Genomic DNA, 25,536 nt, shown 5'->3' with positions numbered 1-25,536 from the left:
TCTGCTACATATGTATGTATGTACACTGGGGTGGTCCAAAAATGCATGTAAAAAAAAAGTATAGTCGGAATTTTTATGCTCTCCCCCCCTAGGATTATTCTATGCCCAAAAAAAAGTATACCTCTATGTTTTTGTATTTTGAAATCAAAAAATACTTAGAGGTCGCTCAAAGCGCTCAAAGTTTTCCTTGTAATGTGTATGGGAAAAAAGAACTGTCCGTGGAAATGGTATGGAATTCTTGAAAATCAATATTTTTCGATCGGAGAAACAGAGTCTTTCTCTTCAACAGATTCCCAATAATAATACCCAATTCTTTTCTTAACAATTTTTTCTTAGTAACTATATTTTATAGGTCCGCTAAAACCCTTAGAAAATGCCGGAAAATGCAATGGGGGGATAAATAAAAAATCTTCATTATTCAAAAATGTTTAAATAAATAATTGGATATTGTTATTGGAAGTCTCATGAAGAGGACCGATCGAAAAATATTGATTTTCAAGGATTCCATACCATTTCCACGAAAAGTTGTATTTCCCCATACAAAATACATGGAGAACTATGAGCGCTTTGAGCGACCTCGAAATATTTTTTGATTTAAAAAAAAAACGAGTATACTTTTTTCGGTATAGAACAATCCTAGGGGGTGAGAGCATAAAAATTCCGACTTTACTTTTTCTCATACATTTTTGCACCACCCTAATGTGTATTCTCTAGAAACATTTCTGGATCAAAAATAAAATTTCGAAAAAATGTCGCTTATGTCTTTTTGGCGGTTAGGAGTTTATTGTTTTTCTCCGTGTACCCTTATATTACGTTGGACATATTTTTTAATTCTGAGTAAAGCAATAACGCCTTGATTAAATTAATTTATTAATTAAATCGCCAAGCATATAGATTTTTCGCAAATATGTAAAATGTTTCGCTTTTACTTTGTATCTTAGGAATATGGCATTTTTGAACTAAATTCTGAAGTAGGGCGTTCTCGAAACGTTTTCTGAGATAGAGCATTTTCGAACTGGCTGCCGAGATAGGGCGATCTTCCACTCAGGAGTCGATATGTAAATTTCGAGTTTTGTTTTTTTTTAGCTATAACTATGCCTCGGAATTTCATGCACTAAAATTCAAAAATATGCGTCATAAGCAAGTCAATTATGCAATTAAAAATACTTTCCTAATATTTTATTGCTGGTACATAAATAAACAACAGGCATTTTAACAACAAAATAACGAAAACAATGCACTTCAAAATACAATAAATTTTTATGTATAAAATTAGTTTATAATCAAGCAGTCAGTTACAATCTTTAGCCTCATCCTTGCGAGGGCTGTTCGACTGTCTCTTTTGAGCCAGGATCACCATGTAACTACGACAGAACCTTTTGAAGGGCAATCCAATCCTTTTGGAATGTAGACGAACAGGCCAGTGCCCCGATTTTTCATATTTTTATGAAAGTCTAACTGGTTTTCTAACAAAGACAATGTATGTCAAAGTTTCAAACTTTGCATAAATAAAACTGTATTAAAAGATGTTATATCTTTTTATTCTAAAAACAATAATGTAGGTTCGGTTTCGATGCATTATAAATGTCCCGATTTTTGGCCACAAAAATCTGGTAACATTACATGAACAGGAAGCTCATATTTCAAAAAATAAAAAAAAACATTGAGTGTGCCAGTCTTTTGCTCCTTGTCCCTAGACGGTGCGTATAATAACAACGAGTTAGGTTAAGTCGCTTGCCACCTGATCTTTTCGAAGCGGGTGTCTCCTTCACCAGAGAATACCAATTCGAATACTTTCTGAACTGGCGACCATTTGTATGGCATGACTTAACCCGCGGAGCTGCTGTACATAAATCTTCCGTAGAATCTTTCATAGATTAGTGCGGGCATGACGAGGGACTTATAAAGTATGATTTCCTTACACTGAGAGATAACTTTACTGCTCAATCTTCAACTCAGTTCTAATAAGCGCTTTTTTCAAGTCCTGTATAGCATCAAAATTGAAATAAATCGACTGCTGTCCAAAAGTTCTCAGTTTATAAAGACATTCTAAATTAAATTCAGTCCTAGCAAGCATAGGGCTTTGGCTATATGCATACAAGGTCATATCCAAAATATCTGTTATGATAGTGCGAACATGGACTCTGGAGTCAAGGAGGAATATATTTAAAAGTACTTTCATTTAGAAAAATTTACACACCATGTCACAAGTTGTTGGAATTTAATATGTGTGTATGTAGTATTATATTTGCATTATTTTGCCACAACATGCCATTCATTGTGGCGAATACGAAAGAGAGTTCAAAGCAAAAGAACGAAAGAATGATACAAGTTTCGATATTCACAGAGTTCGATAGAATATTTCCAGAGTTTGAGGAAATGTTGGGTAGAACACAGGGCAACACAGGTATATAAAGGCGTTGCTACCATGCACAAGGATCAGTTGTGAACAGCGCAGTGAGCTATCGAGTGACGTTTTAAGAGAGGCAAGTACCTACTGTATGTGTGTAGGTATTAAGCTGTAAAATATTGAACGTAAAGTTGTGCGGTAATCTTGCTTGTGTTTTTTTTTATCGTTCTTCTGATTGAAGCTAAGAATGATGAAGAAGAAAGTCGCTGATAAATAATTTTCAAACACCTACTTTTGTATACAAATATTTGCACGTCTACATATAGTATTTGCATTTGTAATCTAAAGAGGTAAAGTGCAAAAAAAAAGAATGCATTAAAAATTAAAAAAAAAAACGCTTTTCAACAATAAAAGTTACGTTTGCACGCAAGATGCACGGCTAGCTATTCACGAGTAGAACGAAATTTTCAAAACAAATCATGTGCATCCAGTGGTGGCTACTATGTGTCAATAGAAAATATCAATCAATCATTCACTCGTTTATTAAGTCAATAGGTATGCATGGCGTCGATCGGCGTTGGCGACCAATGCGAATGTCAACGAACGATGTTAAGTAGCCATATTTTCTTTAAGAGAACTGTTAGTGCAAGTAGCAGCAGGTTGGCAACCTGTCGCAAAATGTTTGAAAGGGTGTACGAATTATTCTGCAGTATTTATATTGTTTATATGTATGCATAGGAATGCACTGCAGCGATGTTAGTTTGAAGAACTTATAGAAAATTGTTTTAAATGCGAGGAAACATAATTTTTTTTTAATAAGGGGGACCTCCATAACATGCGTATTCGTATGCGTGCGTTTGACATTTACGCTTAGAAGTAAAAATCCATACAACGTTCTTACGTTTTCATGAGTTGCTACGCATGTGCTGCCATAAAAATTTGTATATTAAATTTTTCTGTAAAACGCTCGCATACGTATACGCATGCAATGGAGATCCCTCTTCAAAACCCATATAAATATAAATTTAAAATTTTGTTTTTTTTTTTGCTGACGGCAACACGCACGTTTTTCCCTATAAACAAATTGTTTGTATGAAAGAAAGTGTCAGCTAAAAAAAAAAATATAAACAATCAACCGAATTTTTCCTCTTATTATACTTAAATTTAATAACCTATATAACTGCTTGCCAACAGAAATTTGGAACTGTGATGAAAAGTTTAAGTTTATAGAATTTCTCTAGTTTTTATATTGAGTCTAAATTTGGATCTACAATGCCGCACTAAATTATTGGCACTGGGAATTTTTCACAATATATGAAAAAAACTTACTTTAATTTTTTTCCGCTTATGTTTTATGGAAATATAAATCATACCGCAACAAAAAAAAAACAAAAATTAAATCTCTCAACTTTGTGCAAAACTCAGGTAAATTTATTAAATTTGCAACTTTTTAATCAGATTTTCAACAAAAATTTTAAGTGTGTAGCCCATTCAATTTTCATGTAACAAAGTGCAAGTGTGAAGTTTGTGAAAAATCGCGTTGATTTTCGCCAATTTTTTTTCTCGCAGTTTCGTCCTAATAAAAAAATGTTCCAACATATTTTATATTGAAGAAAGTGCGTGTAAAAAATTGCAAAAATTCAACAAGATTTTTTTCTACCAACTTCAAACTTGCATTTTGAATTAAGAATTTTCAAGTTTATTAAATTTTCTCAAAGTTGAGTTTTTATTTTAAGGTTTTTTGTTGTAGCATGAAATTTGTTTTTATAAAAAACCAGCGGAAAAAAATTTAAGTAAAAAATTTTGCATACATTGAGAAAAATTCCTTGTGGCAATAATTTAGTGCGGCATTGAATGTACTTTTATAAGCAAAATAATATGAAACATGAAAAAAAGCAAAAGAAATATTATCAAAACTGGTTAAAATGTTGATGTGTTATCTTTTGTCGCGAGCTGTATACTTAGTATATTTACATACATATATTTACGAATGTACATATGCATATGTATTAGAGCGTACCACCTTACAAGGAAAAAAAGTTTGCGGTACACCCGTGCAATATCTAAAATACTTTTGCAAGCCAATTTCAAAAAAAAAAAAATAAAAAATTTGGGCGAACCTAGGGGTCGCCTTTCACAGCCGTATCTTAAAGTTTAATATATGTATATATGTTTTTGTATTTTTTTTTTGTTCCAAGAACGGGACATTCTATTACTGACCACCTTAACGTACCATCCTAATGTCAGTAAATTAAAGCTTGCCAAAATTAATTAAACTTTTGTTAAGGAAGGGGCGACCAGTAAAAAAAATTGTTTTTCGAAGTTGCACAAATACTTTAGACTGGGATATGTGCGTATGTTCATTTGGGAGGTCCTTAAAAAATATCAAAATTTTAACTTTCTATGTGCAAAACAAATACTTCCACGAACATTTCCAGGCTTGAAAAAATTTAAATCTGATAAATTTTACGTATTACTGAAAATTTATCATATACAGTGTCGGTCATATAATTGGCATCCAAATTTTAAAGTGATATTGTTTGTCACTCATGTCTATATATTTATTTTTAAGAATTTTCAAATAAAATACAACTCACTATTTAACAAAACCCATATCAATCCAAGTTTAAAACTTTGTAGAAAACTAAAAAATATAAACTCAACAAATTTTTATCCAAATATAAAACTTTTTTCTCAGGAGTGTTGAAATTTGTTTGAGTATACTGTTTTATAGCCCATTCAATTTTAGTATGTATGTAGTAATTTATGGTCTTAACATTGTACACAAGACTGTACATATTCCGTTGCAGTTGAAGGCAATACCACCTCAATGTCGATTTTATTGCATATCTGTGGACCTTTGATCAAACAACTTCTCTCGAGTCGAGGTCATTCAAAAGTAATAATAAAAATGTTAAATTTTTAAATGAAGTTCCTTATAACTTTTAACTTAACTTTTTTTAACCTACTGAAAGTCCACAGATATGTACATTAGGGAGATTCAGAAAAAAAAATTTTTTTTCTCGGAACCACGCTCAAAAGTTTCGTTTAGACGCCTAAATAGGTTTCAGAAATGAGCCCTTAATATTATTTAATATTAGGAATGTTTACATCGCACTTTTCGATTTCCCATAAGAATAACACAGGGAAAATATTTTTATTTTTGTTCTTATTTTTATATTTAACTAACGATACGTTGTACCGTAAAGGTCTTGGAATATTTTTTGGAAATAGTATTGAACGCTCTACAAAAAAGTTTTGAAGTCATTTATCAGTAAGTCAACTCGGTAAAAAGTCGAATTCAACATTGTGCAATACTCTACAAAAATACTCCAAGACTTTTACAGTACAACGTATCGTTCCTTAAATATAAAAAACTGAAGTAAAAAAAAAACAATTTTTCCTGTATTATTCTTATACGAAATCGAACGATGCGGACATTTTTAATATTAATATTAACGGCTAATATTTTCGGGGCATGGTTCCGAGGAAAAAATAAATAAAAAATTTTCCTGAATCACCCTAATGTTATGTACATTCATAGTATGTAAGTAAGTGCACATACATTAGAGTGGTCCAATTTTTGTATGGGGAAAAAATTCATCCTAGAGAACGGGCGCCCCTTAGATTTTTCGTTTTGATATTCGTAATATATATTACCAACTTTCAGTTTTCTACTGCAACCAATACAGGGTGCTCAATGACCTTGAAATGCGATACTGGATCGCTGTGAAACTGGCAAAAATATTGGCGATTTTTATAAAAAGCTACTGGTGCCATGACAACTGAAGCTTGTAATATTTTAACAGATAATTTAAATTTGAAATGTTCTTAGGTTACTTAAACAATTGTTTGTTTTATATATTTGTACTTCTAGAGTAAAATATGAGCATCATGAGCATCCTCTAAATGGAAACTTAGGAACGTAAGGCTTAGTACCAGCACCTCTTTTGGCAAGAGGAAAAATTTTGGAAGGTGTCCCAAACCCTATTTGGGACAAACATTTTTTGGACCACTCTAATATACATACATATGTATGTATGATTTATATCTACCCGTATACATATGTAAATGCATTTGTATAATTATGCATGTCTGCTTTGAATTCAAATTGAGGCACATCACATACAAAATAAATATGCATGCAATGTTCTATTGAAAGTAGCTTGTAATTATTGACACTGATTCTAAATCAAGCAAAAAACAACGAATTAAACACAATTTTTGTTCGACGCTTTTCAGTTGTCTTTAACCAAACTGATTAGTGATGCTATGTGCAGTTTGTACCCGCCTTTCAATTAGTACATTATTAATGTGGTCTATTATTGTTGTTGTACAAGCTGTAATATTCCGTAATGTGTTGTCAGAAATTTCCATTAAGGTGAATGCATATGAAAAAACAAAAGCATAAAACGCAAATAATAATAAAAAAAAATTTTATGTTCACTCGTTCGCACAAGCAGTCAATCAGAGTGAGCCTCCACCTATATGCATAATGCAATTAAACCTGTTTAAATTTATCGCAGCTTAGCCTTAACAGCGCCAGTGCTTGCAACAATAACACACATTCATACGTGCAAATTCACGATAATCACTTAAATGCGTGCGCGCGTTTGTGTGTGTGTGTGTAACTGTAATAAAAACTTAGGGAAGCGTTTCTGCACTGCAACACCAGCGTGGAATCATTTTTAATACCCTTGTTGGCATTGAAAATCCGGGTTTAATCCCTTTGTTTCCTCGATTTTGTTATCATTATTCCTTTACAGTTTTACGTTGCATCTGGGGAATTCCTCCAAATGGAGCGTTAAAAGAGATTGTTGTGCATTCGCTTGATATTTAACTTTTTTTTTTGTATTGATTACTTGCGACAAAATACAAAAACAAAATAAGAAGGAAAATAATCAACGCTTTTTTCCTTTCGTTTATTTACAGCTAGCATCATTACTGTACAGTAAAAGGAGACGTACGTCAAAATGGCTGTTATACTAGACGAAGTCTACGACTGGTACAGAGATCTCATGGACAATCGCAGTGGTGAGTGGAATTTATAGTCCATTAAACTTAGCCAAGGTCATAAAAGCTGAAAAAAAACATTCCTTTATTTTAATGAGCTTGCAGTTGTCAATTAAGATTATAAATATAATGCTGATATGCTTTAATGGTGTACAGTTTACGCCAAAAGAAGTTTTTAAAAGCACTTTATTTCGTTTTCTGCCCAAAAAGAGAAAGACACAAAAGTTCTACAGTGGTGGTACTATGATGTTACCACGGAAATTTAGAGTTTGAGAAAAATGTCCTTAAATTTGATCTACACATCCGCGATAACTATTAATTTGTTCAGAATTAAATCATCAGAATCAAGAGATATATTTTCATACAGTCAAGAGTCCGCCCATCCTAACGTTTTCTGTCCTGTTGGATAAGAGTTGCTTTGTTTGGGCAATAAACTCTTTCAAGCTCTCGCAAGTTGGCGGAACCGAACGGCTTTATACCCGCCCGCAAAAGGTTCTGAAAGTGTCGCACAGTGTAACGTCGCCGTATAATCAGTGGCCAAAAGTAGAAGGTGTGATCGCAGATGAATGAAATTTTGCACAGAGGGTTGGTAGGTACAGTTATGTGAAAAATAATAGGGACACGGCCTTTTTGACCCGTTTTGGCTATGTTTGTTTGTTTGTTTAACCAATACTTCTCTTTTTATCTTTGCTTAAATTTCTGCAGAGGCTAATCTGTACATTAGTAATACGATTCCTGATAATTGCCTCTAGAGTGGTTAATATCCATATGTAGATACATATGTACATTAGGTTGGTCCAAAAATGCATGTGGGGAAAAAAGTAAAGTGCGAATTTTAATGCTCTCACTCCTTAGAATAGTTTTTGTATTGAAAAAAATATACTGTTTTTTCATTGCGAAACCCAAAATATTTAGAGGTCACTCAAAGCGCTCAAAGTTTTACATACATAAATATATAGGGAAACAACAAGTTTTCGTGGAAATCGTATAGCATTCTTGAAAATCAATGTTTTTCGATCGGAAAACTCTTTTCTACTTCAGCATGCTTCCAATAATATAAACAATTATTTATTTTACCATTTTATAATAAATTTTTTGGATTGAACTTTTTGCATTGGAATTAAAAAATTTAATTTAGAATGAGATGAAAATATTAATATCAGCGTAATTAGCGTAAGACGCGCCTTATTATTTAAATATCTTGGCATAATTTTGTATGCTTTTGCAAAAATATATTACTAATTTCTGCCAAATCAACCCTTTGTTCAGTAACTATGAATTTTGTCCAATGTGGCTATTCAATGTTTTATTGTTTTGAATTTGTTTTATAACCGAATTAAAATAATGCCGTTTTTCATTTACAGATCCACGTGTCAAAGATTGGCCTTTGATGTCATCGCCATTTCCCACCTTAGCACTCTGCGTATTCTATGCCTACTTCAGCAAATCGCTTGCGCCGCGCCTGATGGCGAAGCGAAAAGCCTTGGACTTGCGTAAAGTACTTGTCTACTACAATCTCTTTCAGACAATATTCAGCGCGTGGATTTTCTATGAGGTATGTTAGGAACAAAATAAAAATCTAATAATGGAAGGATTAATGAATTTTTAACCTTTTTAAGTACTTAATGAGCGGTTGGTGGGGCAACTATAGTTTCAAATGTCAACCTGTTGATTACTCTAATAGTCCATTGGCTATGCGTGTAAGTATTTAATTTAAACTACATAATAGTGTATTTTGCGTGCACTCAAGGGAAACGCTGAACGCTGATGAAGATATACAATTATAAATTATCGCAGTAGAATCGGCTGCTACTTAATAGACTATGCAAATGCTCTTAATTCCCCTTCATACATACATACCCACCTACATATGTACATCTGTAGATTCATAGTGAATTTATATTTTAATTTATATCCTCTTTCGCATTTTCAATCGCAGATGGCACGCACCTGTTGGTGGTATTACATTTCCAAATTCACAGAGTTCTTTGACACGATATTCTTTATATTGCGTAAGAAAAACGAACACGTCTCAACGTTGCATGTCATTCATCATGGCTGCATGCCCTTCTCCGTATGGATGGGCATGAAATTCGCGCCAGGTAAAATTACGCTTTTTCTATTGCTACATATTATGCTTCATAAATTATGCTCACAATTTCACAAGAAAATCGTATATAGAATTTTGCAAGTCGTACGCTGTAGTAGTGGTAATCTCGCTAAATCGCTTAAAATTTAATATATTGCAGGTGGCCACAGTACATTCTTTGCCTTGTTGAACTCCTTTGTGCACATTATCATGTACTTCTATTATATGATTGCTGCAATGGGTCCGAAATACCAGAAATTTATATGGTGGAAAAAGTATCTTACCACTTTCCAAATGGTATGTTGTTTAATTATCTTAATTAAATGGGCATATGCATATAATATCAGATGACGTTTTATTTTAGGTACAATTTGTCGCCATTTTCACTCATCAGTTCCAGTTGCTTTTTAGAGATTGCGATTATCCTAAAGGATTCATGGTTTGGATCGGCCTGCATGGCATTATGTTCCTGTTTCTCTTCTCTGACTTTTATAAAGCCAAGTATACAAATGCACGCGTGCGCAGTGCGGCGACAAAGGCCAATACAAATGGCTACACTAAAATACCTGCGACGAATGGCAAATGTGCGCCAACAAGCAATGGCGATTTGTCCAATCATTTAGTGGCGTCGAATAATAACAAGGGTGCTTGTATGGTGAGTATTATAAAACTTGTAGATGGTAAACCATTTCTATGGGAGCTGAGCATAAAGTTTTACCACTAGAAAGCCATTTTTTAAATTTTTTTTATGTAGTAGAATGTTAAGTGGCTTGTGTGGCCCTTTTTTACATAAAACGGTGAACAATGTTATGTTGTTTTTGTAACAGCATACAAGTTCCCATAAGAGTCACAGTCTATGTGTACCATTTGCAAATATTGACATATCGTAGGAGACTTTTCCTTACATATTTCCTTGGAAATGTACCTAATATATATTTTTTAGCTTTAAACAGTTTAATCTCTACTTCTCTGCGGTAGCAGCAGAGAAATTACCGAGCATTGTTAGGCTTTGTGGGCCCTTCCATGTACATTGGTGATGTTCATACGATATCAGAAACCATCTAGTTGCTATCCCGAGTACGTTGCTCAGACAGGTTTTTATACTCGTAGGCGCAGCACAGTTTAGAAGCGGTCGGCCAATGGACTTGTATGTTGTGCCAAATTTTCTTTGTTTCTGCCCCAAGTGCTGCCGGCGAGCGATTTAAGCACACTGTTGCGGCCCTGTGCTTTATTGACAATTGCGGTTGTGGGCGCGGAGAAAAAGAACAATCTGTCAAAGGTAGCCACTAAAATTTTCGAGTTATAAACCGTCGGTATTGGTATGCCCTCTACGTCGATGACTAATCATTGTTGCTTGACCTCCTTCGTACAGGTCGCGATAAGCGTTTCGTTATTTTTGTAGCGAAGATGGTAACGCTTCTCACATAAAAGAATCCAACAAGATCGGACAGATAGACATTTGCTTTCAAACGTGGAAGTTTCGTGATGTTGAAGTTAAACAGTAGTGGCGAGAGGGCACCACCCTGTGGGACGCTACAGCTCATAGTTTCTGCTAGCACATTTCAGTACTAATGAGATTTTAAATTTAGAAGAAAAAATTTTGTTTGCAATTATATTTTTTATAGCATGTAGAAAAATATCTTTTGGTATTGGTATCCTGGACTGACTGGATTTATAGATAAAATGAATTCAGTAAAAATATCTGTATGCATTTTTTTTTATGTTACTGCAATGTAAAATTAATGCAGAACACCATGAAACTTTAAGTGAAATTCTAAAACGTTGAATAATTTTTTTTTTTTTAAATACGTGCTGGATTGCCTTCACTAAATCAATTAATGTAAATTAGCTTTCATGTTTTACAACGCAGCCAATAACAATTATATGTATTTTATACGGATTTTTATTGATATATTTTTTCAAGTATTAACAAGACCTTTTGCTTCCCAAGTTCTATGTACGCATTACTCTTCATACTTCAACCCTTTCGTTTTCAATTAGCAGGCATAAAAACGGCTGCCCTTCTATTAGTTAATTACCATTTTTGAGCACATACTGAATATGTTGACTGGTTATTCAGTAATTTAAAGAGTGCTGCAAATACTTAAATGCGTGCCAAGTGCTTAAGCAAACGAGACTAATTACAGAACTAAACATTGAATACTTAACTAACGCGCAGGTGCCAATTTGTTGAGTAATTTTCATTGTCGTTGTTTTATTTGCATATTTATGTACTTAAAAGTCCTCCTCTACTTTTTTAATGCTTTTTAACAATTGTTCAAGTAAATGTTTGTACCACTATAAATCAATGTCTAAAGTGTATTCGGGCTTAAGGTTGGGGGAGTCAGGTGCTATCAAGCTTATTATATGCGTACGTAGAAATATTGCCACCAGGAGCGGTGGCCGCTAATGAAATAATGACTAAAATTAAAATGTCTCCTGTGGGAAAGAATTATTTTGCTGTTGCGAAGTGCTGAAAGTGGTTCAAAGTCACTTTAAAATGTTTTTCTCTATGAGTATTTAAGAATTTCAGGATGTTAGAAAAATTTTAAATCTGGTGTCTACCGGAGCTACGGTCGGTTTGTCCCAGACAACTCGAAAAGTAAATTTTTACTGTTACAGAGCGTTATTTACCTTTTACTCTAAAATCAATTTAAACATTTGAATTATAGAAGTAATAAAATAACTGCAAACACACGTAAATAAATAAAGATTTTTTTTCGGTTTTCTAACAATCTATATATATATATATATATTTTTTCAATTTTAAATTTTACAGCCCGTCATGGATGATGATGAAGTCGAGGTCATCAAGTCAAACCATCACTTAACCAATGGCTATAAGAATGGCTTCGCTAATGGCCATGCATTTAAAGAGGGTGACGGTGTACTCTCATCAAATGATGCTATACTAAATCCAGATAGCAGTAGCTCTAGTCTACATCAGCGGAAAGTCAAATAAGCATAAAGTGTAACAAACAATTGAATAATAATCATACAAACTATAAGAAAAGCAACAACAAGCAAATTGTAGTTAGCATTAGGGTATACATATATGTATTCATAAAAAAAATGATTATTTTTTATATATACATAAATTATATATTTAATAATTTAAAAGCGAGTAAAAAGGAGCTTTTATATCTAAAAGTTGGAAATGGAAATACAAGAAATAATTATAATTAAAATATATACAATAGAGCAGCAACAAAGAAGAATAAGTTCTAAGGTCTAGTATGCATGTATGTCTAGAACTAATTTAGAATCACCAAGTTGTTCAAATAATTTGCAATAGATATGTTAATGTATGAACAAAGCGAGCAAAGAAAAAATCATACATAAAGTTGCTCACGTATATTCGTTATTTAGTTTTTTTTTTTCAAAATGTTTTCCATTATAAATCTTTGGCGTTAATTTTTATTAAAAAAAAAACAAAAACCATTAGTCAGTGTTGCAAGCTTTTTATAAAATTAGAAAAAAAAAATCAGCGAATTTCAAAAAATGGTCATTAAACGTTCAAACTTTTTAAAAAGAGATGTTTATTATCCAAAAATAAGCGTTGATTTTTGAAAACAGTTTTCGTCGACAGTGTTGCCCGTTTTTTTTTTTCATATAAAATGCGCAACATCGTCATTATACGGAAATCGAACTACAAACCTGCATACCCCAAAATGGTCAAATTCTGATTAAACAGTTTGAAATTTTGATAACCATTTTTGTAAATTCTCTGAGTTTTTCTGAATTTTGTACGAAAAATATTTATAAAGGATAACCTTTTGAACATTATGAAAACACTAAATAACGAATACTTCTGTGAATAACTGTATGTACAAATATAAGTATCATCAAAGAGAAACAAAATTTTATTTAAGTACATCTGCATACATACATGTATGTATGTATGTAAAGAAAATGATCAGGCCCCCAATCGTGGCATTCGATATCGAACGCACTAGAATTGCAATCTGATTTTTAGATCAAGGATTCTAGCTCGCCTCGCCAGTTTAAGTTGCATTGTGGAGAAAGCAGCTTCGATTCGATTCGAAACGAGAAATCATTCGATCACGAATGCCGCGATTCGGACCCAGAATTCACTACTTTCTAGTAACTTAAGAAAAATATGTGAAAAAGAGAAATTGAAGAGTCATGAAAGGCCATTGTTTTACGAGCATGAGCATCCAAAAGAGTATTTTACGTACTGCACGCGCATAAATTTTGAAAAAATAAAATCAAATAAGAAGCAAAAAAAAAATCAAGAAACAGAACAAAATTTATCTTAAAGTTTACACAAAAACCACAAAACAGCAGGGAACTATTGTTAATACATATTAAACCACAACTACTACTTCTACTATGTACAAAAAAAAACACAACTGCTACCAATCATCACTACTACCACCAAACAAATTTCATTTAAATTTTTTATCCCAATTTTTACAGAGTAGTTAGTAATTAAACTGCTGCATGCGCGTTATTAGACCCCACAGTTCACCCTGTGTGTGTTGTAGTAAAGCGCATGCGCAATGCGATTTTATACTTATACGCCCACCTACCTACATATCGTCACATGCAATGCAAAAAGACGAAACAACATCGTACAAGAAATAGATAAAGTCATGACTAATGATTTAATTTTTTTTTTTGCATAAAATGATGTGGGGAGTTGTAATTCGATGAAACCCATTATATAAATCAAAAAGTCAATTTTTGAATCTTTTATTAGTTATGACTTTTTGCATTTCCACGATGATGTTTGTTACGTCTTTTTGCATTTCAGGTAATGGATACGTACATCTTCTACCTACTTACGTTTGTGTATATGTGTTTTCAAAAAGATTAATTAAAGATAATGCAAATTTTGGTATTCGATATGATAACATGTAAAATTAAAAATACATTTCGGGGATGTACTAGATGGATTAACGAGTGGTATTGTTGTAATATGTAACATAAATTTTATAACATTTATAAATTTGTAGTTTAAGTTGATAATCACAAAATATTTCCAACTGTTATAAAATGTATGCAACAATTATGCCAGTATGACTTGTGCATGACACCTCCTCGATCCCCACTTGCATGTGCTAAGAAAATACTATCTAGATATACATATGTATGTATATAAAATGGAGGAGGTATACCACTTTGTGGACAAGCGAGTAACTAATTAACAAATTAAATCTATACCAATACTATATGTATGTATATACAAATACTTAGTTAGCTGCGTCCTATTAATCAATCAATATACTCTTTGTATATAATACCATGGAACACACAAAGCATATGTGTGTGCATACAAAACTTTCGTATACGAAAGCAATATGTACATATGTATGTATATAAATATGTGTGTAGTTAGCGAGAATAGATTTTACCTAGGTAAATGAATGCATAGAAGTTACTGCTTTTCTAGTAAATAAAAGTCAAATGCAATTTGAATGTTACATAGACAAAAATGAAAATTTTTATTGAAAATGATTAATGTAAAATTTTTTGTGCGAGATTTGTTAACATTCTATATATAAGTATGTATTATGTGTTTACATCTTGTAAGCATCCATGAATTCTGTCGAATAGTTGCTACAAAACTAGTACATATTTACACTACTTTTGCAAGGGTAATTGGTATTTCTATTTGGTTTTGTTTTCCGTTGTGAATTTGCGTTAATCTTCATTTGATCTATACTTTTTTTTGTTGTATAATACTACATACTACTGCTACGCTTAATTATTTTTTGCATACTATTTAAGGTTAATGTGCCTAATGCGTCTACTTTATATTGTAATTTTGTAAAGTTACTTAGTGTAATTCTGTTTCTTTGAATAAAATCATGAATCCATCAAGAAATCGTTCACAAAAGAGACTTATTATTCCTCGACGAAGCTTCACCTTTATTCTACTTCACCCGGATCCACATCTCCCCAATATCAGCAGGCATTTTTTTTTTGAATTCACGTTGAACATAAAGTTACAAACATAGTTACGAAACTATATTTTCGATATATAGTATTTCTGCATTTCTAGCACAAAATGGTAAGATAACCGACTTATTAGTCGATTATGGTTGGCAACGCAACTGAAATGAAAATGTATATTATGAATAGCAACTATACTGAAGAACTGGAATTCTAGCACAGAAATCAACTGCTCTTTTTCTTGATAAATTATCCACCTTAAAAATGCTATAGACAAGCGTTTACAAATTGATATTTCATATGAAAATTATACATTTTGTATATTAAAAAATTTTTTCTATCATTCAAATACTGCATGTGCTGGCATTTGAACCTGGGACACACAGAATTTATAGCCGACATCTCTACCTACTCGACTACGGCAGTCAAAAGCTTTCTTGCTTTTAAATTCATATTTTTCATATGTGCCAATGAAATCAGTTCCACTCATGTGGAGATCAGTTCCCCTCTTGTGGAAATCGTAGAGCTTTTTATTTTATAAATTTTGACACAGAATGCGATGGGAGCTTTCACTTGATTAAAACTTGATAAAATTTCTTTACAAATAATTTATCAAGAAAACACAGAATTGGGTGGTAAGTCTGTTTAACCAGGGTGCGGCTTTTAGTACTGCTAAAAGTCTTATAAGCAACCTACAAATAATTTTAGATTCCTCCAGCGAAAACGAAGGCTCGGACGTAGAATCTGGAAACATTAAAAAATATGAAATTATAGCTCAATTGAAGGCGCATCTTAGAGAAAAACGAGCTCTTCTCGGTGAAAATCCTCTCGATTGGTGGGAAACTAAACTAAAATACGACAAATTGACAGATCTGCCCGGCAAATATTTGAGCGCCGGCCTTATGCGGGACAAACAATAATTTTACAAATTTTTTCCATAAAAGCTAACAGATCGTAACACCTTAAATGATCTTAGATGTATGTATTAGCCCGGAAACAGCATTCTTATAGTAACATCACAATTTGTTAAATATCTTTTCTCGAGGGGTTCACTCCAAAAAACTTTTTACAAAAGCTTCGTTAAATTTTAGTGCGATAGAGTGCAAGTTTTAAGTAGCTAGGAGTTACCTTTAATTGTTGTCAATTTTTTTGTGTCCACGGAGCTATGAACTTTTTTCAGGCAAGGTAAGTATGCTCCACAATTTGTTGATAGGGGAAGAAAATGAGCGGCTCGTTGCACTTGCACTCTATTATACTAAACTTTAATGAGCTACAAAACTGCAACCACATTTCTTTCTAAAGGTTCTGATTAAAAAGTTTTAAATTTCGGTGAAAATTTGCAGAATTAATTCTCATAGTTTTTGCACAAAGTCGGAAATTTCGATTTATATGGTTTTTTTAAAACAAAATAGCCGTACTTAGCTAAAATGAAGAATCCTAATTTATATTTTGGACACTGTATGTGCTCCTCGATTCGAAACACAGGCGTTCAGACTGGTTCATAGGCATGCCATTTTAATGAGCTTTTAAGACGTCGAAATACTGAAATCCGAATACGGGACAAATACAGGACATTAAAAGAAATACAGAACATTTGGCGTCCCGTATAAAATAAATTAATTGCCAAGACAATTGGCCAAAAAAGAGGATTGTCGCTATAATACAGGACGAGAGATTACTATAAGAGTTTAACACAATATCAGGCCGATTCTGAACAGAAACTCCGTCGGAGTGTTCTCTCTTTTCCCTTTCCTTCTATCAGCTAGGCCATCTATGCACTTGCTGCGTGAAATTGGTAGATCTTATTTGGCCCACCCTGTACTTAATAGTAAAAGCCCTTTTAACTCATCACTCCGAACTTGACGCATCTATGATCTTATCAAATACGTAAATCGATGCAAAATATCTCAGAAACAAAAAACACACAGCACTGCATGCATAGTAAGTACACAAAGAAGAAAATAAATCGTAAACATTTGCGAAAATATACATACGTCAATAGCAAAAAGCATTAGCTACTTAAAAGTGTTGGCCAAAAGCATTGACCCTTTCAGATACTCAATTAGGTGGAGCTTATACATACATATGTATGTACGTATAAAAAGTGCTTTACCTAATCGCCAATCAAAGGTTCTAACTAATTAGCATTGCAGGTGCTCAACAACGTAAAAATATTTAGCGCTCCCATTTTTTTGCTAAGCGTTTGGCCGAGCTTCTACTCCAATTAGCGGCGTCAAATTTGTTATACCAGTGGTGAGACCTAAAGTTTTACACAGACGGGTTTGTATGAAAAGCATTTTCATTGCAGAACTACTCTGCAGTGAAACCACAAACTAGTCAGGAAAAATACTAGTTTACAACTGGAATTTCCTGATTAAAACCGAACTAGTTCGAAAATGACCAGACTTTTACCAAGTACAAAACGATTTATTCGTGCCCGGTTTTATTTGACCTCGACAGTTTAATACAATAAAGTACACAAAATATTATAAGCCATTAAAGCGAATACACATTCAGCTATACCAGATCTATTAAAAAATGATTAATAATTATTATATATATGATTATAATCATTATTAACTAAAGCATGTTTTTTAATGATTAATAATTAATTAAAATTGTTAATTAATTCATTAATTTTAATTACATTATGTATTATTTTGTTATTTTTTATCATTTCCAATTATTTTTGATTTTATTTAATTACACGATTAATTTCAATTATCAATCAACAAGCCAAACTATAGACAAAAATTTGGAATATTTAATAGCTGCATGAATTATTTATTTATTTTATTCTTATCCAAATCTCAAATTTTAGGCGTTAATTATTACTACTTTTATGTTTCTGACCGAAATCTGACAATTGCCATCTCGTAGGACATGTTAAAAATATCAGTCGATTGCATGGGAAAAAGATAGTTGGCTGACTAGTTGGACATGCGGTTCATACTAGTTGTGAGATAGTTTGACTATAGGATACATTCGGAGGTTTGTCATAAACTGTTGAAGGGCAATCGCTTTTGAAAGAAAAAAACTCGGACGAGAGCTCTAACATAGCCCACCCAACCCTGGGGGAAGTACATATGTACATATGTATCTGTAACCACTAAATATACAAAAATTATAGTTAGATGTTATTGTTTGTTTTTGTTTTTTTTTTACCGCCAATCATTTCAACGCACTTCAGATAAATGCATTTTTCAGTGATCTTAAATTATATTTGCACATTTCCACTATCTGATTGGGTAAACAAATGAAAATGGATGCTGTCACTATGCCTACGATCAAGGGATGACAGTGTAGGAGGTAGTTGCGCATACTATGTATATCTTTATAAATACATACATACATACATACATGCGTGAAGGTTAAAAACAACTGGTACTCGATCGGAAATGAAAAGCAGGCAATCTTGCCATTTCATAAAAACTAAAGTCCGCTTGAGCTGCATAAAATTTATAGTCATGCGAGTAAATAAATTGACGGCGGTGACAAATGAAATTAGTTAGCGGTAATAACAGTTCTTAACCAATATTTATTGCCAATTGCAAGCCCGTGTAATCGATTGTTCTATAGGTAGTCATAACATTAATAAGCGCTTATAAAATGCATATAATCAAATAACCAGTTTAGTGGTAATTTTTTTTTTCCACCCTTCCAAATTGGCTTTGCACAGACTGGAAGCTGTTAAGTACATAGTTGATTACATGTAGTATATGTAAATTTCTTCCATTACGAGCTTATAAACATGTTTTAGTAAATATGTACATATATGTATACTTAACATCGCGATCTAAGTAAATAAAGTGAATTACATAGTAAAATAATTTATTTAGGAAAATTTTTAGACTGGAAACATTGTTATTTGCTTACGTAAAGAAAGGTGTTGAACTTGAACTGTACGTACCTACTGGACGGAGGTTCACTGGCATTAAACAAGTTTACAGAAAACAAAAAAATTTCCTGCCTGTTCTATGTGCATCCCAATGTAAGATGTTCCGTTGAATTCGAATACGTAATCAGAATATAAGAAAGTAGAACAGTTAATGAGACTGAAAAAAGTGTACTCACTTAATTGCAATGTTCCTTGGATGTAGTTGGCCTATCTTAAATTTACTTTAAGGGTTAAGAGGGTTGAGATTTCTACTTCTTATACAGAAATCGAATTATTTTAAAAGACGTTTCTGTAATATATTCAGAGACGCGTAGTCTAATTCTTTAATTAAAGTTTTTTGTAGCAGATGATAACAATCTAATTGTTGCTCTTCAGAAAACATGGTCAAAAAGACCCGTTATGTGGAATGAAAAAATTGACAATTTTTAAGTCTCCTTAGACAAGAATAATTCTTCAAGTCGATGTATGTATTTATAAAGTGTCTTTCACTACCAGCATATTGAATTTTAAACCGACTTCAAAAAATTAGGAGGTTATCAATTCGTCGGCAATTTTTTTCTTATGTATGTAACCGTATAACTTTGGACCATGTTAACCGATTTCAATGATTATTTTTAAAGGAAAGGTGATAGTTTCAGGATGGTGCAATACTAATTTCGTTCATATCCGATTATTGGGTCATGAATGGTAACGGTACTCTTAAATTTTCATATAAGAATTGAAGTCGGGTTTGCTTTTTCCTCAAAAATTACTTGTTTGTTATTTTATAATTTATTTTAAAAGCCCTTCGAAAATGTCCTGACATCAGAGGAAAAACTTAAAACGCAGTTATACTACATTTGGCCCCTAGTTTCCCAAGTAAACTAATTTTCTGGTGTATTTACAGTTGCACGATGCCAATGCCAATAAATAAGTATTAATAGCACAACTTTATTAGGGTATGTAACTAATTACTATTGCACACCTTTAATCCGACATTTAAATACCAGTCAAAAGGTTAGTTTGCCTTACTATTATTATTGCTAATTACAAAGAGTCATATCCATACAATTTATTGGAATATAACTATACATAGATACCGTAGTATGTAGTTAGCCCAATAAAAAGCAATAATTACGTATGTATTCGAAATTATATATGCGACATTTTATTAAATCAGCTTATCTCAATATAGGCTATTTTCCCTTTAAACCAATATTTCCCAAACCATATCTCAACGATTAACTGGCATTAGGTGTAGTTAGGGTCACTTAAGTTGTTTTACCAAAATTAAACGATAGCGTACTTAGGCTACCCCGGAAGGACAGCCACATCTGGTATACTGACGGCTCAGGATTTTAACGCATAAAACCCAAACTGCTCCTTTTCATCACCATGGGGCAAGGTAGCTCTTTCTTTCTGGCCGAGGTTCACGCCATTGAACTTTGTCTGAGGCGGTATGTAGAAAGTGGATGTGGGGCTGTCTTCAACTTTCAATACTGATCGCTTCCAGGAACCGGGTATACCTCATATGGGTACCGAGACACAGTGAAGTAATGGGCAACGAAGTGACAGATATTATCGCATCATAGGCCCAGGACCCTTTACCGGCCTTCCATGGAGCTCCGTTAGGCGGAATCGCTATATCTGGATGAAGAACGGAGCACAGCATTACTGCATAAATACGGAACACAACGGACAGGACAAGTCCTTTATTCCGGATATATCAACAAGGAGAACCGATAAACTCCTTCACCTCAGTAGGCATGGAGTAAGAATTGTTACAGGCTTTCTTACTGGCCACCGTAGAGTAATGAAACGCTAGTCAACCATAGGAGTTGTTAGCTCTGATCAGTGTAGGTTGTGTAGCGAAGAGCAGGAGACAGCAGATAACATTATGTGCCACTGTGAAGCCCTTACAAGGACCACACTTCGCTTCCTAAGATCACCGTATCCAGAAGCACACGACCTAAATGGCATTCAGCCATAGGACGTCGCGAGGATCAAAGATGACCTGTAGTTGAATAGAGGTTTTTTACAATAGATCGTTTCGGTCGCGGTAACTAGGTACCTGCGCCCTCCTCTAAATCTAATCTAATCTAGGCTACAATGGCGTACTTAGGCTTTCACTCCCGATTGGAGTTGAGATCATTGCGTTCGTCGACTACATAGCACTGACTGTGGTTGATAAACTGTTGCCGGATTTAGAGGCAAAGCAAACGCGGGATTAGGGCTGATCATTGAGTGTATGTAGAGTGTTCGCTTATCCATTACTCCACGGAAGTTGTCCTTATTAGTAGTCGCAAAAAACCAGAGGTTGCCTGTTTCAATGTAAAGTAGATGGTTGCGCAATTAAATCCACACCACAAGGATATGCGGTGCCCTCTCCCGAATGCTCTTTAATGGTATTTCTGTACGCAGTCCCAATTTTGGCAAGATAGATGGAAGTGAATTCATACCGCCACCTCTCACATGTTAAAGACCTTTCTTAATCGAATTAGCAAGTCTACTCGTGTACAATATATATATTTTTTTCTACATCGGTAGCAATCTTGATGCCATATTCAGACAGACATCGAAAACCGATTGAAAATGCATATTGTTGTGGATTCAAAGCAGGGCCTGAGAACGCGTTCTGCACGAGAACAAAATATAATGAAAAAAACGTTCCCACAGAAGAACCAAACGGTAACAAAAGTATTGAAAACAGTTTTAGCGACAACAAAATGAGAACGAAACTTCCGGAAACGTTTCCAATGTGAACTAAAGCATCGAGAATGCTTTCAAGGGGATCAAGTCAAAGGAATATACTGGTAGAGAAATAAACTAGAACAACCGTATTGAGAACTAAAGCTTAGTATCCAGCTCTTAAGAAAAGCAAAAACTCCATATAAAATGACGTACAAGAAATGGCTAAGAAATTTTCTTGAGTCAAATTTCCTTAAGGCAGTACGCAATTCTTCAGAAATTTAGTACGCTTTCTACTACGGTTTTCTAAAGTTTTTTGTGAAAAAAGAGCACAAGGCAACCCAGGTTTGCAACAGAAATATATGCCCGTTCCATTATTTCTTGAGGAAAGAGTGAGGCAACAGGCTGTGAGGTATAAAAAATGTCAAAATTCCTTGGACACACACGCGAAATAATGGCAATTTTTTCTTGACCGTTTTCTTAAGAGCTGGATAATAAGCTTAAACGTTAAGAATGAGAGGAACGTCCGCGTTATAAAAGTTATGCCGTTTTCAAATATTAACTTCTTTTAGAAATATACAGAGTTAGATTCTTGTACAATATTTTATATCCAAATAATCTCAATTTCATACTTTATAAAAAGCAAATGCGCCTGTGTCACGTAATCGGCGAAAAAGGCTGATGCCGATGCTCAATTTTGTGCTAATACTAGCCGATGCCGATGCTGATTAATCGGTCGGACTCTAGGAAGGTTCTAACGCTGGTTTTCTTAGTAATGTTACTGAAAGTATTATTCGCATTTTATTCTCTTTGTGAACGTTCCACAGTGTTTTGTTCTCATATAATTCCCACATTCGATCTTGTGGAAACACTCTCGAAGGTTTTCTTCCCATTTCGTATTTGGTTTTAAACGTTCTTCGGCTCTTAGCGTTTTCGCTGGCATTTTTTACATCCTTTGTTTACATTCTTAATACAAACAAAAAATCTTCTTCATCACTTAAAAACCATTTTTTTTTAAATAGTCATTACCCTTCTAGCAATTGGAACAGAATTTTAACGCCTATGGCCCCGATGTCACTTCTTCGTCACTATTGGAAGTTATCAAAGCGATAGTAACTCATTATGACTTATTGTGTTAATGCCTTTTTGCCATACATTTTTGGAACTGCTTTTTAAAATGTTTAGTTGGAATTTCATAAAATACTTATACATATGTAAGTGCGTTCAAAAATTCAACCAACAGAAGAGTCTTCTTTAACACTTCAGTCTTTATCGTACAAGCTACTGTCATTCCTATCGAAATAGATTTTAATTGCTTCATATCATAAAGACGTGACATCTTGGTGGAACAGTTCTTCCCGAGAGCGGATAAGAATTCGAAAAAATAAAAATTCAGAAATGTATTATAAAATTCTGGCAGAGTAGTAAAAATTTATCCAGTAAGACTTACATGCTGAGCTGGCATTTGTGCTCTCCCAATTCCACTCTTTTGCTAATTCCTTCCAAGTTTTGACGTACGAAAACTTAACGATTTTCTTGTAATGGCGTAATGGCGTCAAATAAACCGAGACATTTTTTATGATTATTGGAGACTGTGGCAGATCTTTGGCAGCAATTATTCGTGGCACGTTAATGTTTGTCTTTGGTTTGGTGTGGTTTTTGGACTGGCGATATCGCTGTTACTGTGAACGTTATCGCGACATGAATACAAACTTTGTATGTTCTGAATTATGTGACATGGACTTGGACAACAAGTGGTTACTGGACGCGTTATATCATGAAACAACGACCTCAAATGGGCTCCGATCTATGCCTACGATGACCATATTGATGCGAGCCGAATGCGGGACAAAAAATAATTTTGAAAATTTTTTCCACACCGTTTTCCCTGAAAGAAGAAAAGTGTCCTTATAGTAACATCACAAATTTGTAGGATAATTTTCTCGAGATTTTTACCCCGTGAAATTTATTAAAAAAATTCTTTAAATTTTAGTATAATAAAGCGAAATTTTAAGTCGGTAAGGCTTACCACTAATTTTGGCAACTTTTTTTTGTTGACAGTGTTACACATTTTTTTCATACAAAGTATGTACATATGTTCGACCTTTTGCTTTTTTTGAAAGAAAAGCAAATGAGCAGCACTTTCCACTCGCACTTTATTATACGCAATTTAAATGAGTTACAAAACTGCAAACCAAATTTTTTTCTAAAGTTTGAAATTTTGGAGAAACATTACCGAGTTATTTTTTATACATACTTTTTTGCACAAAATTAGAAATTTGGTATTATATGTTTTTTGTTAGGAAAAGAGCCTTACTTTCATAAAATTAATAATAAACATTAAAAACTTACTGAATGTCGAGTCCTAATTTCAATTTTGGCCACTGTATCTATTCCTCGATTCGAACGAATCACAGGCAATCAGAGTGGACTGGAGAGCTTTTGCTCAGGAGAGTTTTCACTGCATCATCATGTGCGTAGTACATACATATGTATGTAGGTGTGTATGTATGTATGTATGTATGTATATAAAAATATTTGGTTACTAACCTTCCAGAATACCTTCGACTTTGAGGGCGTTCGAAATTATATGTAAACATCGAAATTCTATTTCTGGGCAATTAAACTACATAATATTAGGTGGGTGTTGCTGGTATTTAGCCTCTTTGTATAGGTATGTAAATATAATTTTGTATACATACATACATATGTAGCATTAAAATAATGCTGTTCGCTATTTTAGGAAAGCAGTTCATAAATATACATACATAACCACAGATGATATAGAATAAGTTAGATATAAAACCATAGTACATATGTATGTATGTATGTATAAATATGTATAGGCAACAACAGACACATTAATAGGTTAAAGAGGGACGTGTTTTTGTTGTTCTAGTCCGCAATATTTGGCAGCATGATGACCATGACCGATAGCCCATATTTTGTTTAAGATTCATTATGCATTATTTTCTCTGGGGGTTACACCAAAATTACATTTAAATTTAGAGTCAAGGTCATTAGCGAAATTCGCACATTTGAAATTATCGATCATTTATATGCAAGATTGATGGCCATTCGTTTAACTTCAAAACGGCTCACATCCACTCTCACTCATGTTAGATCATTTTTCTTGTGTTGAAGATCAAATTCAGTTACGCATGTCACAGTTTTTGGCTATTAAATGGCAGTTGATGATCTTGGAAAAGGCCCACGTACATATGTATTTACTTAAATCCAACTGGCACGTGTAGATAAGAAATAAAGCCTTCTCAAAAACATTTCGATTGATACCGATTTGATTTAACGCATTAAATAATGTGAACTAAATTTATTAATTTTCCGAAAAAATAGACCTTTTTTCTGGAAGGGACTTTCGGTTAAAAGAATCGACGTCCGGTTTGATTAACCCCGCTCAGAATGAAAAGAGAAATTGATTAAGTAAGCCATGCCTGTCTGTCCGTCCGTCCGTCCATCTGGCCGTGCAAAAACTACGATATTTCAGTAAATATTAGATGCAAATTGTTGAAAATTAGTACGTGGATTAAAATTGTGGTAAAAAGTAATATTATTATGAAATTTTTCGAAAATGGGCATAAC

At 33.5% G+C, this 25,536-nt stretch overlaps 1 protein-coding gene across 6 annotated transcripts in view; it reads left to right on the top strand.

Moving 5' to 3' along the window:
- The window catches only part of LOC118737161 (elongation of very long chain fatty acids protein), a 57,032-nt gene extending 44,158 nt beyond the window's left edge, over positions 1 to 12,874 (top strand). For 3 of the 6 annotated variants that reach the window (XM_036467498.1, XM_036467500.1, XM_036467499.1), the window contains exons 2-8: positions 7,283 to 7,384; positions 8,728 to 8,918; positions 8,983 to 9,063; positions 9,303 to 9,465; positions 9,613 to 9,749; positions 9,817 to 10,107; positions 12,232 to 12,874. In XM_036467498.1, coding sequence (XP_036323391.1) covers positions 7,324 to 7,384; positions 8,728 to 8,918; positions 8,983 to 9,063; positions 9,303 to 9,465; positions 9,613 to 9,749; positions 9,817 to 10,107; positions 12,232 to 12,414 — 1,107 coding nt within the window. In that variant the 5' untranslated portion in view covers positions 7,283 to 7,323 and the 3' untranslated portion in view covers positions 12,415 to 12,874. Of the gene's footprint in view, positions 1 to 2,387; positions 2,487 to 2,508; positions 2,701 to 7,282; positions 7,385 to 7,552; positions 7,953 to 8,727; positions 8,919 to 8,982; positions 9,064 to 9,302; positions 9,466 to 9,612; positions 9,750 to 9,816; positions 10,108 to 12,231 lie in introns of those variants that run through there. The other 3 variants (XM_036467497.1, XM_036467501.1, XM_036467502.1) reach the window with 3 other exon arrangements.
- Positions 12,875 to 25,536: the final 12,662 nt, after the last annotated feature.

This window comes from Rhagoletis pomonella, unplaced genomic scaffold (assembly GCF_013731165.1).
Source record: "Rhagoletis pomonella isolate Grant_MI unplaced genomic scaffold, Rhpom_1.0 Rhpom_scaffold_00004, whole genome shotgun sequence".
Classification (NCBI taxonomy): Eukaryota; Metazoa; Arthropoda; class Insecta; order Diptera; family Tephritidae; genus Rhagoletis; species Rhagoletis pomonella.
Note: the sequence above shows the minus strand (reverse complement) of the source record. Positions and strands in the feature narration are given on the sequence as shown.